Source organism: Phoca vitulina, unplaced genomic scaffold (assembly GCF_004348235.1).
Source record: "Phoca vitulina isolate PV1807 unplaced genomic scaffold, GSC_HSeal_1.0 scaffold618, whole genome shotgun sequence".
Classification (NCBI taxonomy): domain Eukaryota; kingdom Metazoa; phylum Chordata; class Mammalia; order Carnivora; family Phocidae; genus Phoca; species Phoca vitulina.
This window is the reverse complement of record NW_022590305.1, coordinates 1-13,480: the sequence shown is the minus strand read 5'-3', so window position 1 is coordinate 13,480 and position 13,480 is coordinate 1. Positions and strand designations below refer to the sequence as shown.

Genomic DNA, 13,480 nt, shown 5'->3' with positions numbered 1-13,480 from the left:
AGTCTGCTCGGTCCCAGGCCCGGGGGTTCCGGGGTTCGGTTCTGGTGGGCCCTGAATTAAGCGAATCGGCAGATCTGGCCCTTGTCCGTGCCGCCCAAGGACACGGCTGTGGCTAGGACTTCTTGTCCCCTTGTGCTCTCAGGAGCACCCCTGCAGTTGTCTCTGGCCACGAGGGAGCCCACCCTGACCCCCAAAGCAAGTGTCACTTTGGAGACAAACAAAATAAGGCCTATGGAAGCCGTCGTGGTAGAAATGATTTTATTTAGAAATCTGTGCCGGTGACATTCGAGCGACATGCCGACAGTCGTGCTTAAGCTGAAAGCCCGGTCACTTTCCCGTGAACAAATCGTTACGGCTGGAATGTGCGTTTGCGCCAGACGCTAACTCCGCTTCAGGCTCCGTGGCACCACCTTTGTGAGACTCAGAATCGGAGATCGGAGGCGTTTAGGCGAACATAACCCTCATACAGAAGCCGCCCCGCATCTGCGTGGCGGGAAGCACTGAGTCCCTCTTCTGTTCAGATGTCTGGGATGAGTTTATGTGGGAAACGCTTTCTACATTACAGACTCGGCATTTTATCACAAGTGACAGTTTTCCCAGAAATACTACTAGCTGGTTGTTCTAAAGAATCACTGATTCTGAAGCAAGAGGACCACCTCCGGTCCCCCAGCGATCTGCCACGTGAGAACGCCGGTGCCCAGGATGGTGCCAGGGGTCTGAGCTCCCTGTCGTGAGGGGTGCGACCGCACCTTCCTGGTCCCAGTACATCTGGCCGGGGGCGTCTTCCACCTGCTGAGCAAACGCCCAGCACCGGCTGTTTGGACACAGAGCCCCGGGGAAGCGCCTGGAACCATCCAGGCAGCACACGTCATCTCCTCCACGGCTCGGACAAAGCACTAGTGAAGGAAAGCGGCGGGAGCCGGGGCGGAGGTGTGCACGGCGCATGCATGGCTGCTGAGGCAGAGGGGCGCGGGCCCCAGGCCTGAGGCCCCCAGGCCACCAGGTGGGACTGGGGGATGCTCTCAGGGCCCCGAGGCCTTGAGTCTGCTCTGGAGCTGCTGTTTGTGACCTGTGTGCTTTGCTGGGAAGCAGAGCCTTGCAGGCCTCACTGGGAGCTGTTCTAAGTGGTGGGGGTTGGCAACGGCGGAGGGCACGCAGGGCCGCGGGCACTGGGGGCTGCAGCGTGGAGCTGTGAGGTGCTCACCAGCAGCAGGAGGCTGGGCCGGGACAGATCCCATCAGGCCTGCTGGGGCAAGGGCTGCAAAACTCGGGCACCCCCACATGGGCTGGAATGGGGGTGAGCTGAGCTGGGCCCCTAGAGGGGGTTCTGGAAGGAGGGGTCCGGGGAAGTGGGGAGCGTGGAGGGAAAGTCTGGGGTGTGAGGAGAGGTCTGAGGAGTGTGGGGGGAGGTTTGGGGGGGTCTGAGTGGAAGGGGGGAGGTCTGGGCATGGGAGTGTGGACCCAGGTTGGGGCTTGGGCCACTGGAAAGCCTCAGGGCCCCAGTGGAAGGTTTTGGAAACCCCTGGAACCTGTGGTTGGCATAGGGGTCAGAGGTCATTTTGGTCCTTGGTTGCTGGGCAGACATAAGCCAAACTCATGAAAACACTGCTCTGAGTCAGGGTGGGTGGGTGTGGGTTTTTGGGGGGCGGGATCCCTGGGGACCTGGGGGAGAGCGGTTTATCTCTAAGAAGTATAAATGGGTATGTGGCTCCTGGGGAGTTTACTTATTCTATTTCTGTTTTAATTTTTAAATATAGTTTTACACTAGCAGAAACACCCCGACCTCCACTGGAGCCTGTCCTCTCCGGCTTAGCCAGGCCCTGGAGCCTTCCCCTCCCGGTGCCCCCCCGGCATGTACCCCGCCGCCCACGCTGAGCCCCGGGTCCCGCACCATGCTGTTGGGCTCCCTAGTCTACAGCGGCAGGTGCGCGTTGCTGGGACCTTCTGGGCCTGGGACAGCAAGCGGTGCCTCCTTTCTACCCAGGTCTGTCCTTGCTTTGGAATCCCCACCACACCCGCCGTCCCCGTTACTGAAACGTGGCCTTCATTCTCCGTAACTTGTCCTGGATCTTCCGGGAGTGCTTTTCGCTGGTGATCTGGTGGAAGGAGGCCCTGTTGTCCGCCGCTAAAATGGAAATGTCGGCCCCGCTGAAGCGTGCGATTCTTTGCTTGAGGTAGGACTGCAGCTTGGGGTCGGGCGCGAACGTGTAGGGGTTCTCCTGGAATGCACGCACCTGGCTCACCACCTTGGCTATGTTTCTGTGGATGGGGGAGACGTGACCTGTTAGTCTGCATGAGCCTGTGCTTGTGAATTCCCAGCGCATCCCGGGAAGTGTGTAACCCAAACCTCTCCCAGTACAAACTCTGGGGTGAGTTTTCTGTATTTATTCACAAGGCCCAACCTCATTTCAGTACTCAGGCCTGTCTGCCCACCCGCACTCCCATCCATCCCTCTGCTCATGCCTCTGTCCGTCGGTCCATCCAGCCACTCTTCAGTCCATAAACATGTGCTGAAAATCTGTGCTGGGCCTGGTTGGTGCTAAGGGTTCCGACATGAATACACCCCAGTGTCAGCCCCTGAGCGCCCACGGAGGAGGTAGAGGAGATAGACAGACGCAGGGTCACTTAAGGGTGTACTCAGGGGTCACTGGGCACATGTTTCTCCCCAGCTCTGTGTTCAGGGACATCATGATCCCGGCTCAAGAGCCACCATCACAAAAGTATTTACCCCCTGGGCATTGGCCAACGCTGTGCACCGGGACTCACTTCCCTGGAGAGCGGGAAGTTAACTGTGACCACACACCCCTGGGTGTCATCCAAGAAAACGGGGACCACGAAGCAGAAGTCAGTAATTCCGCCTGGGGAAGGCCGTGGACTTCACAGACATTCTCATCCTGATTGTGGATGAAGAGACAGCACCTCCAGAATGAAGGACTGCACTTTGGTCATTAAAAGACGAGCATGCGGGGCGCCCCGGTGGCTCAGTCGGTTATGCGTCCGACTCTTGATTTGGGCTCAGGTCATGATCTCCAGGTCCTGAGATCGAGCCCCACGTGGGGGCTCTGTGCTGGGCATGGAGCCTGCTTGGGATTCTCTCTCTCCCTCTGCACCCCGCCCCCCCGCCGCCCATCTCTCTCCCTCAAATAAATAAAGACAAACATGCATATACATCCAGACCTAAAACAGAGTGAAGAAGAGTCATCATCAGGCCTCCGCCCACGCTCCTTCGGGACTGTGGCCTTCCCTCTTAATTGTTAGTTTCCGTTTTGCTGACACGGACCAGTGTGCACTGTGGTACCTCTTAAGTAACTTTTTAAGTTGGTGACCAGAAGGAGGTTGGAACCACTGGGCTGCAGGTCCCCTGGGCTGTGCCTGCTGAGATCTGCCCTTGACCCTAAGGGGTGTGCAGCTGGACTGTGGCCTGACGAGCCTCACCCGTCTGCACATGTGGGTGATGCAGAGGGGGGAAGGAGAACAGGTGGGTCCAAGGCTATGGGGGTGCAGGCCTCTGGAGAAGGGCTGGCCCAGGCCTGTGAGATATGGGGGGGGCATCTCCGATGAGGCCTGGAGCCCCCAGGGGAGGAGGGGTGGAGGCAGCTTGCGGCTTCCGAGGCAGAGATGAGCGTGGCCCTCTTTGTCTGGGGTCACCAAGGTGGTTTTCACAAGCAGCCCCCAGTCTGCCCCTCCCAGGTGTGCCGGGCCCCCAGGGGTGCTGGGCAGGGGAACCGTGGCACCACCGGAGCAGGCTGAGGACTGGCCACGGGTGCTGTGCAGACAGCGCTAGGGCGAGGGGCCCATGGGTCGCTGGGAGCATAGCCCCTCACCTGAGCTTGCTCCACCTGTGGGCCCCATTGGTCATGGTGAAGCCCCCTGTCTCCAGCTGCTGGATGTGCATGGCCAGGAGGCGGGCTGAGGGCAGCGTGGGCTGGGCCCGGAAGCGCCGTCCTTCCATCAGACACAGGCTGTCGCTCTTCAGGAAGACCTGGGGGCCCAGCCAGGGGTGTGGGGAGGGGGAGACGGATGAGAGGTCAGTCCAGGGCACTCAGCTCAGCCAGTCTGGGTTGGTGCTAGTAACCCCCCCCCCCCGCCCCCAGCAAGGGGGCTACACAGCACTGATTTACACCCGATCCTCACTGTGCCTCGGATGATTGGATCGGGGTCAAAAGTCTGGATGTCTGAAGCCTGCAGACGCCAAGGGAACGCGGACACACCCATCGGAAAGCTACACACTTCCTGCCACCAGAAATGGCAAACTTGTTTCCTAACTGACTCTCTCTGGGCTCCACAAAATAGCCGGGTGACCCAGCTGCCCCAAGGAGGCCAAGACCCAGGCTGCCCGGCTTCAGGGACCTGTTTCTGGTGTCGACTGAGGACACACGCCAGCCCTCCCGCCCCACAGAGAGCTGTTTGGGGCAGGAGCTGTGGGCCCTCGGCGGCAGTCTGCTCCCAGGGCCTCCTCCAGGGAAATGCCCAGCCTTCCAGTGTTTCCTCATGTATGATCTCAGGAGGCTGCAAGGAGGCCAGTGGGTCCCTAAGCTCAGTGTGGTCCTCTGGGCACCTGTACCCGGCGCACTGGCCGTGCCCTGTGGGGAGATGGGCAAGACTGGGCAGCTCTAGGTGGGGGTGTGGGTGGCTGTGTGGTCTGGGGGCCGCGAGGCAGGCTCTGCCTGGTGAGCCCCCCAGAGAGGTGCAGAGCATGTCTGCAGGGGACGCCCCAGGTGGACACAAGCTTCCAGAAGCTCATGCACAGCACCAGTACCTCGACGGCCTTCAGCTCTTCCATGACCTCCGCTATCTTCGCGGGTAAAATTCTCCAGGCCTGAAATAAAAGCACAGGTGAGCCCCCTGCGGCCGCGGTGCCCACATGCCCGCCCGTGGCCAGTGGCTCTCCAGGGTGACTCACAGGGGACTGCCTCACGGCCAGGTGCTCCAGGCCTCCCAGAATCTGCATGGCTGTCGCGAAGTTCCTCTGCTCGTAGCAAGATTTCGCAATCAGCAAAAATTTGGACAGCAAATTCACCTGCAACTGAAACCAGAGAAGGACATACTCAGGGTCCTCTGATTTAAGAAAAGCTGGTAGAGAGCCTCTGGGGACCCGTCACAGTAACCCAGCGCCAGGCACCGGGGCAGCGAGGGCCCCACCACCTGTGTGGGAAGCAGGTGGTGAGTGGGCTCCGGTCTGGGGGGCAGTGGCCGTGACGGGGCAGGAGGACAGGCATGACTTGAAAACACAAAACAGAAAGGCAAGTGCCCCATAAGCATAAAGATGTGAAAAGAAGTCAACCTCACTCCTCAAAAGCAAAGTCACTCCCAAGACAAACCTCTGCTCTAGGAGCAGGACAAATGGGGGAGGGGGCCCAGCTTCAGGACCGGAAGGCGCCCGGCTGGGGAGGAGGGAGCCCATACCTCTAGTGGCCGTCGCGAAACAAACAGGCAGCTTCTCATTTTCTGCAGGGCGGAGTCTACTGCTCCCCCCGGTTTCAGAGCCTGACAGGTGGGGGTGGGGTGGGTTTGGTTCCACGGGTCAGCAAATTCGACAGGAACACCCCACGGGGTTCTCATTCCTAACGGGGCACACCCTTTCAGAGCTGCCTCACCCTATGAACTGTCACCCGGGCCGGGGCCACCCTTCAGGTGGGGACAGTGCCTGTGGGTCCCAACCACGTGCCTCTGCATTGGGCTTGACCTTGTCTGTGCAGATTCCGATGCTCTCAAGGGTCACGCAGATGGAAGCTCATTCACCCTGGTGGCCTCCCATTGTCCAGCTGCGTGCCTCTTAAAAGAGCTTGAAAAACATTTACTCGCTTATACTTTTGAAGTTGACATCCCAATTTTTTCTTCATATATTTAAACAGATTCAAAATATGTACTTTCCAGCACTTTCAGATAAAACTGTTCCATCGCATTTTTGTTTTTTTAAAAAAATGTTTGTGGTAAAAAATGCGTAATATAAAATCTACTCTTGAACCGTTTTTAAGATAGCTCAGTAGTGTTAACTACACTCCCCTGCTTGGGTCACAGCCTAGAACTCTGTTTTGTGAAACTGAAACTGCAAGCATCAGACCCCTGCTCCCCATCCCTCGCCCCCAGCCCCTGGCGCCCGGCCTTCTACTTTCTGGCTGTGTGATTTCCACCACTGCAGGGGCCTCCTAGAGTGGAATCACGCAGTATTTGTCTTTCTGTGACTGGCTGGTTTCCCTGAGCGTAATGTCCTTTAGGTTCATCCACGCTGTAGCCTGTATCGGGACTTGATTCCTTTTTAAGGCTGAATGACATTCCAGAGTACAGACAGACCACATCTTGTTTATCCATTTATCTGTGGGTGGACATTTGGGTTGCTGCTTTCTTTTCGCTGCTGTGTCCTATCACTTGAAAGACTATCTGATTAAACTGAAATCCAGTTTTGCCTTCAAATCCACCATAATTCATCTAAAAAAAAAAGTCAGCAAGCTTTTCTTTAAGGTGGCAAGCTTCACACTGTTTCTTTTTCTTCTTCACCTGTCTTTCCATTCTGTGCCCCCAAGGGTCATCTGCACGACTGCACGGTTACCACCAAGGACAGTTAATGACTGCCCATTGTATTCTCTGGCTCAAAATCGAATTTTAGCCATTTTCTTGACCACAGTTTCTCTGGATTGTTCTGATATTACAGTAAGTAACACACAATGTGTGAAACGATGTATCATCAGAATGTGACAAACACCTTTGTCCAAGGTCCACGTGCAGTTTCATTAGAAACACGGCTCCCACTCTTTCTCCCGTTGGTTCCTGCATGTGGGTGTATTGCTCATTTGAATAATTCTGTCCTTTGCTTGCAGGGATGTGGGAGCCCTTTCACGACAATGGAAGGAGTTCTGCCCCGGTGACACCATGAGCCCTTCCAAGCTGGGTGCCAACAACTGGGTGTGCATCTGTCCATCTGTTCCGTTGTGCTGACCACGCAGGCCTGTAAACGTGTCGTGCCTCTCTGTGTTGACCCTCTGGGCAGGGAACCTGCAGACTCAGGACGCAGAGCCCATCTTCTCTCTTGGGCTGGATGGGGGCCTGTCCTCCCTCTTTTTGGGGGCTCAGGTGTAGGAATACTCCTGGGAAGCTGAGGTCCGTGCAGTGACTATTGACTGTCCTTGGTCGGTTCTCCTTGGAAGTCCTTGTGAAGCCCAACCACACAAGCCCCTGTTTGAAGACCCTGATTTAGGGAAGCCACATCTTGATGTCACTCATGATATCTGTAATGTTGTGGATTAGAACAAAGTGGGTAAAGCCCAGGCTCCCTGTTCCCACATCCTGGCAGAAATGAGGATGGGTCAGTCTGTTGGCTAACAAATCCCTAAAACTTGAAAATTCCCCCCCAAGGGGGAAAAAGTAGAAAACTCTGCATGTGTTAATGGGCCTTGGGTTGCCCTGTGGGTTTGGGGTGAGCAGAAACATGGGGGAACCTTAGAAAGACAAATTGCACAGGCTGTTAATGCAGGAATAGACTTATCTTCACTTTGCTGTCTGACGAGGAGGTGGTGGCCTCTGCGGGCTCTGGGGCAGCTGGGGCACAACAATGGTGTCCTCCCACCCCTGAGCGCCCCCTGTGAGGCTCTGCCCAGGGGCAGCGGTAGAGGGGGTCATGCTTGAGGAGACCTGTTATTTGGGCCAGAGTTTGCTTTAAGGGAGCGGCCGCCTGGGGAGTGGGGGTCTCCCCATGGGAAGGGGCTGTGTTACACGGGAGGAGCCCTCGTGGCCCCGACCGTCATTCCTCTGCGTGCCAGTGTGGCCACTTCATGTGGGCAGGACTCCAGTGACGCTCCCTCCCACTGCTGGCCTCAGGCGGCAAGAAACTGGAGGCCTTGGCAATAGGGTGTTGACTGGGTGGAGGTGCAGATGCGCTAGGGACTGGGGGGCTCTGTCCTCCCTCAACCCTCCTGAGTGGGTGGGAACCTGGAGGGAGGCGCTGGCTTTGAGGCAGGTGACTGTCCTTGGCCTGCCCAGTACCTGCCGGAAGCAGGAGAGTGAGTTCAGGCTGAGATACCCATGGTCCAGGCCAAGAGAGGCCCGAGAACAGCAAGAGCTTGACCTTGACTGCTCTTCTGACCTGGGTTTCGTTTATTCCACAGACTGGCTGAGAACGCACACTGTGCCGCCCGCAGGGGATGTGACAGTGATGGGGAATGTGACTAAGTTGGTTCCCACTCTCGGAGCGCTCAGGTTAGTGGGACACTTCCGAGTCACAGTTCCCAGCCCCGGGCCTGGCTCAGGCAGGAGTGCGGAGGGCGCCCCCTAGGGGAGCACTCTGAACCCTGAGTGTGAGCGTGAGAGTGTATGAGGGGCTGTGTGTGAGCAGGACGGTGTGAGTGTGGGAGAGAGAGGGCGTGTGTGTGACAGGGAGCGTGTGTCAGGGAATCTGTGAGAAGATCTAGGTGGGCAACAGGGACTATTTAGGAGGGTTTCTGTGTGTCAGAGAGATTATGTATGTAAAAGCAATAGTGTGTGTGAGTGAGAGGGAGTGTGTGAGTGTAAGAGGGAGCACGTGTGTGAATGTGACGGGGTATGTGTGTGAGAGGGTGTGTGCGAGTGTGAGGAGGGTATGGGTGTGAGGGAATGTGTGAGAGGGTGTGTGTGAGTGTGAGGAGGGTATGGGTACAAGGGAGTGTGAGGAAGTGTGTGAGTGTGAGGAGGTGTGTGTGCGGGATTTGTGAGAGGGAGTGTGTGTGTGAATGTGACGGGGTATGTGTGTGAGAGGGAGTGTGTGTGTGAATGTGAGGGGGTATGTGTGTGAGAGGGAGTGTGTGTGTGAATGTGAGGGGGTATGTGTGTGAGAGGGAGTGTGTGAGTGTGAGGAGGGTATGGGTGTGAGGGAGTGTGAGGAAGTGTGTGTGAGGGGGTATGTGTGTGAGGGGGTGTATTTGTGTAAGACTGTGCATGTATCAGTGTATGCACACGTGTGAGACTGTGTGCACACACGTAGGTGTGACAGTTCCATGGAGGAGAGGCTTGTCATGGTGATCAGAGCCAGTGTGCATTTGCAACAGAGTGAAGAGCCATGTCAGGCTGGGGGTGTGACAGGCGCACGCTGGAGAGCTGGATGGTGTCTGACGTCACCACCGCCAAAAGCTGTGACACTACTTTTACGCTTTGCCTGGGGTTGAGTCTGTGGATTCCCTGCACTTGGGAGAACATTCGACTGGGGTTCCACAGGAAGCAGCACGTGTCCACGCAGCTCTACCCCAAGCCCTTCTCTGAGACGGGCGCTGCCGAGGCACCGACCTTGGAGGTGTGGCTGGTCACAATTTCAGCTGCCACCCAGGTGCTGACGTCATCTGCACTTCTCAAAAGCTGTAATAGGTACTTGTCCTGCACGTAATTGGGCAGAAATAAGCTGCAGGTTTTGGCGGACAGAGACTCGGAGGAGCTGGCTCTGGAAGAGACACAGGTGCACGTCACAGCGAGGCCGTGCGGAGGTGGCCCTGCCCAGCCCTGGGGCTGCAGGGGGCTCTCCAGATCCACGTGGGGCCGGCAGGATGGGCTCTGCGGAGAGGGGAGGGCCTGGCTCCGAGGCCGTTCATGACCCCAGCAGCTCCCTTTGGCCACTAGTGTCCACGAGGCACTCAGGTGAAGCCCCCAAGACCCTGCCACCAGCCATCTGTCCCAGGACTCTGGGGTGACACCCCACAGGTGAACACTCACTTGGGGATGGCCACACTTTTGTCCATGACGCCCAGGGCCCGTGAGTTTAAGAAGTGGACGGGATGGCACTTTTGAAATAACTCCTGTCGGAGACAAGGACACAGATGTTCAGTCCTTTCCCAGGGCCGTGTGGACAAGGCAGCATCTCCGGGGGATTCTCCACCTGCCCAGCCGTGATGACCGCAGGTAGGATGACCGGAGTCACCATCACTACTGTCGCCTGCCAAGTGACACAGGACCCAGGATGGTGGGGGGGCGGGTCGCAGGGTGGGATGCCTGGGAAAGGGACACCTGGGGGCGGGGCTCCGGTGGGAGCCGAGGCGCCAGGACGGAGGAGGCCGGCAGGGCGCCCCCTAGCGCTTGCGAGGCGGGAGTGTCCGGGACGGGGCTGCAGGGGCGGCGGCAGTGGTCGGTGTGCCGCCAGAGCCGTTCCGACGCGGTCCCCGCCCGCCCCCTGCCTGTGCGTGTGGCCCCAGTCACGGCCCTCCCCGTGTCCCTCCAGCAAACAGCAGAGCACCGGAGCGTCCCTCCCCGTGACGCCCTGCAGGTGCGCTGCGTGCGGCCCGTCACCTGTTGCAGAAGCGTTAGCTGGCTGAAGAGCTGGTGGGTGCTGTACTCGGTCAGGAAGTAGGGGCCCTTCTCGCTGGCCTTGGCGTAGGGGCCGTAGAAGTCCTCGAAGCAGCAGGGCTTGGGCAGGGCGGACGCGATGGTGTACTGGCGCTCCTTGTGGTGTGGCAGCGCCAGCCCGCTGCCCCGGGACAGCCTCCAGGGGAAGCTCTGCGGGGCGAGGTCAGGCTGTGCTAAAGGGGCCGCCAGGACAGCCGGTCCTTCCGGTGGGCAGCCTGGCGGGGTGCGGCAGGGGGAGGACCGGGCTGGCTCCGGGCCCGGGACCCTTCAGCCTGGCTCAGCTAGAGCCACAGAACAAATCCCTCCCGCCTGGGGCCTTGTTGGCTCAAGGACACTGTCCTGGTCATTTCAGCAGGTCCCCATGGACACAGCCACTGAGGTTTGGGGCCGTCCCCATATATCACGGACAGGTCCCTTCAGACCCGGCCCCCATCCCAGGCCACTTCCTGACGATGGTGTCTCTCACCCAGACCTCTGGCCGGAGGGCCAGGAATGTTAGGTCGTCTGAGGAGCTGGCCTGGGCTCCCCGGCTGTCCTGTCCTGGAGCAGGGTGGGCAGGAGGTGCCAGCCTCACAGCGCTGGTGCCCAGGACTGGCAACGTGGGGAGCACGTGTGTATGTGCAGGTGTGTGTGCCAGGACGTGTGTTCACGTGTGTGCACGCACTCTGTGTTCTCTGGGCTGGGCTCAGGGAGCCGCGCTGCCCGCCCCAGGAGGCCCTCCCCTGGGAAAGGCCCCCACCTTCCGGGAGACGCCGTCTTCTGAGAGCCTCTTACAGAGGGCATTGAGAGGTCTGGCGTCCTCCTCGGCTTCCTTGGGGTCCTCCAGGTCTGTGCCACGTGAGGTGCCCTCGGCCCGCCGGTCAGTGCCCACCTCCAGGAGGCCCAGCAGGTGCTCCGCTGAGCCGTCCAGTGGCAGGATCTGGGCAGAAGCACAAGGCAGTCGCTTGCCACCCAGACGAGGGTGGTGGCTCTCACCCCGCGTGCTGCCCGCGGAGGGGCAGGGGCTGCTCAGGTGCTCTGCCTGGTCACCTTGGAAGAGATGAAGTCCTCCAGCCTGCCCAGGAGCCCGGCGTTCCGAGTGAAGTCCACGGCATAGCAGTCTTCCAGCCAGGCCTGCAGCAGGCAGAAGCTTCGCTTGTAGATCTTGGTGAAGGTCGAGGTGGGGTCCTGGTGGGCCCTGCAGGCAGAGGGGAGGAGCCCTAAGCCGTGCAGGGTCCCCTGCTGCCCAACGCCGCACTGGGGCAGACGGCTGCCTGTGGGCACCCCGCCAAGCAAGGGGGCGTCAGTGGGGTCTGAGCGTGGCTCTGTCTTCGAGGGCTATTTCAGCCCTACCCTCCTGTCTCAGGGGACGGGAGAGACAGCCAGTAGCTGCCCAGTGGGGCCCCGGGCTCAGTGACCGGGACCGGAGCCTGCTGCCTCTCCTCCACCCTTGCCCGGCGCCCGGTCCCGGAGCACCTGTCACCCCCTGCAGCCAGGGCCCGGGACGCCGGGGGTCTGGGAGGCGGCGTGCAGGCGCTCCATAGGAGGTGGGGTGGGAGCCTGGCTCCACAGATGGAGGTCTCTCCTGTGAGTCCCTGCCCCCAGGGAGGGAGTGCACGGGGAGTCTGGCCGTGATGCCAGGCCGGCTCAGAGAACAGGCCAGAGCACGTCCATCTAGCTTCTCCACTGACCCCAGCCCTTGGCTGCCCGTGTGTTGCAGAGGAAGGCTGAGGGCTGGCAGGACCCTCGTCCCCCCGGCTGCCCTCCTCCAGCTGACAGGCTTGGCACTCACCCGTCTTCCTACCCGCCCCCCCCCCCCCCCTCCCCCCCCCCCCCCCTCCCCCCCCCCATAAGCATCAGTGGCCCCTCTGCCCGCCCCCCCCCCCCCCCCCGGCACAGCTGGCTCCCTTCTCTGGGGCCCCGTGTCCCCTGTCCTTGCTCTTCCTTCTCCCACCAGGCTCTGCCCTCATCCTTGTCAGGGTCACCAGGGACCCCCTCGCCCTTCAGAGTCACTAACGAGGTGCCACGGGGTCCACCCTGTGGCTGGGTCACCCCTTGTGGGGTGCTGGGCCCGTGGCCGCACCTGGACAGGGTGCTGTTGATGCGGTCCAGGAGGAAGTGCAGGAAGTCCTGGGGCGTGCAGAAGTACCGGAAGGTGTAGAGGAATTGCTGTACGTACCCCTCCAGGAAGGCGTCACTGGGGCCAAGAGGAGGCAGTCAGAGCACAGGGACGGCTGCCACGCGTCCTCCAGCCCTGCTGGCCCGGGGCCAGGCCCCACGCCCGAGCAGCCAGTCCTGGGGGCCCTGGCAGGCCTCTCCTCCCACCAGACCTTACCTGTGCTGCAGGTAAGTGGGGGAGGCCCGGCTCCCCGCAGCCTTCCTTAGCAGTTCTGGGGTAAATGTGTGAAAGAGAGAGCGTGTGAATGTGCATGAGCGTGAAGGCGTGTGAGTTCTGTGTGTGTGAGCGTGTACACACATGCCCTTGCAGGAGGATGGCGGACAAGAGAACCACCTGGAGAAGTAAAAGGTGCATGTGGAGGGTTGGTAACATCAGGGACTCCCAACCATATCGGGTGGGAGGATCTTCTTTGCCACTGATATTCAAGGTCCCCTCACTACTTCTAGAACCTACTCAGAAAACTCCTATGCGCAGACAGCGACTCCAGCCCCCAAACTGGAACTCACTGCATTAGAAATGAGCGTGGCAATTTGTGCCCCAAAGTTCTCAGTTTCTTCACGGCAAAACCAGGTAGTTGAGGGAACGAGGGTCCTTCTGCTTCACCCAGCGTCCCCCACCCTCAGGGATGCCCCAGGGAGCCCCAGGTCAGGCGACACCATGCAGGTCAGTGACTGAGTCCCGGAAACAAGAAAGGTGCGTGGGTCCTGGCAAGCTGCCTCCCCAGCCACTGGGAGGTGCTTCAGAGTGGAGACATGATGTCTGAAGAATGAGGGTGGCCAGCCACCCAGTCACCCTGGGGCTTCTGTGGGCTGGGGACGCTGTGGCCGGGGTCAGGCCCAGCCTGTGAAGATAAACCACGTGAGTGAAGGCTCTCCCCTTGTTGGAGGTGCTGTGCACAAACACACAGCGCACAATGCAAGAGCCCTCAACACACACACACACACACCCATGCACACATGCACACACCCCACTCACACCCCCCATGCACACATGCACACACCCCGCTCACCCCCCACATGCACA

The 13,480-nt window shown here is 59.5% G+C and overlaps 1 protein-coding gene across 1 annotated transcript; it reads right to left on the bottom strand.

Annotated features, from left to right (window-relative positions):
* Positions 1-244: 244 nt before the first annotated feature.
* Positions 245-13,357, bottom strand: LOC116629329 (kinase non-catalytic C-lobe domain-containing protein 1-like). The gene is made up of 10 exons (XM_032399628.1): positions 12,362-13,357; positions 11,329-11,476; positions 11,039-11,218; positions 10,243-10,449; positions 9,673-9,755; positions 9,253-9,403; positions 4,904-5,026; positions 4,760-4,819; positions 3,825-3,982; positions 245-2,259 (listed from the first exon to the last, which is right to left on the bottom strand). Exons 5-10 carry the CDS (start codon positions 9,696-9,698, stop codon positions 2,028-2,030), a joined length of 750 nt encoding a protein of 249 aa, XP_032255519.1. The 5' UTR covers positions 9,699-9,755; positions 10,243-10,449; positions 11,039-11,218; positions 11,329-11,476; positions 12,362-13,357; the 3' UTR covers positions 245-2,027.
* Positions 13,358-13,480: the final 123 nt, after the last annotated feature.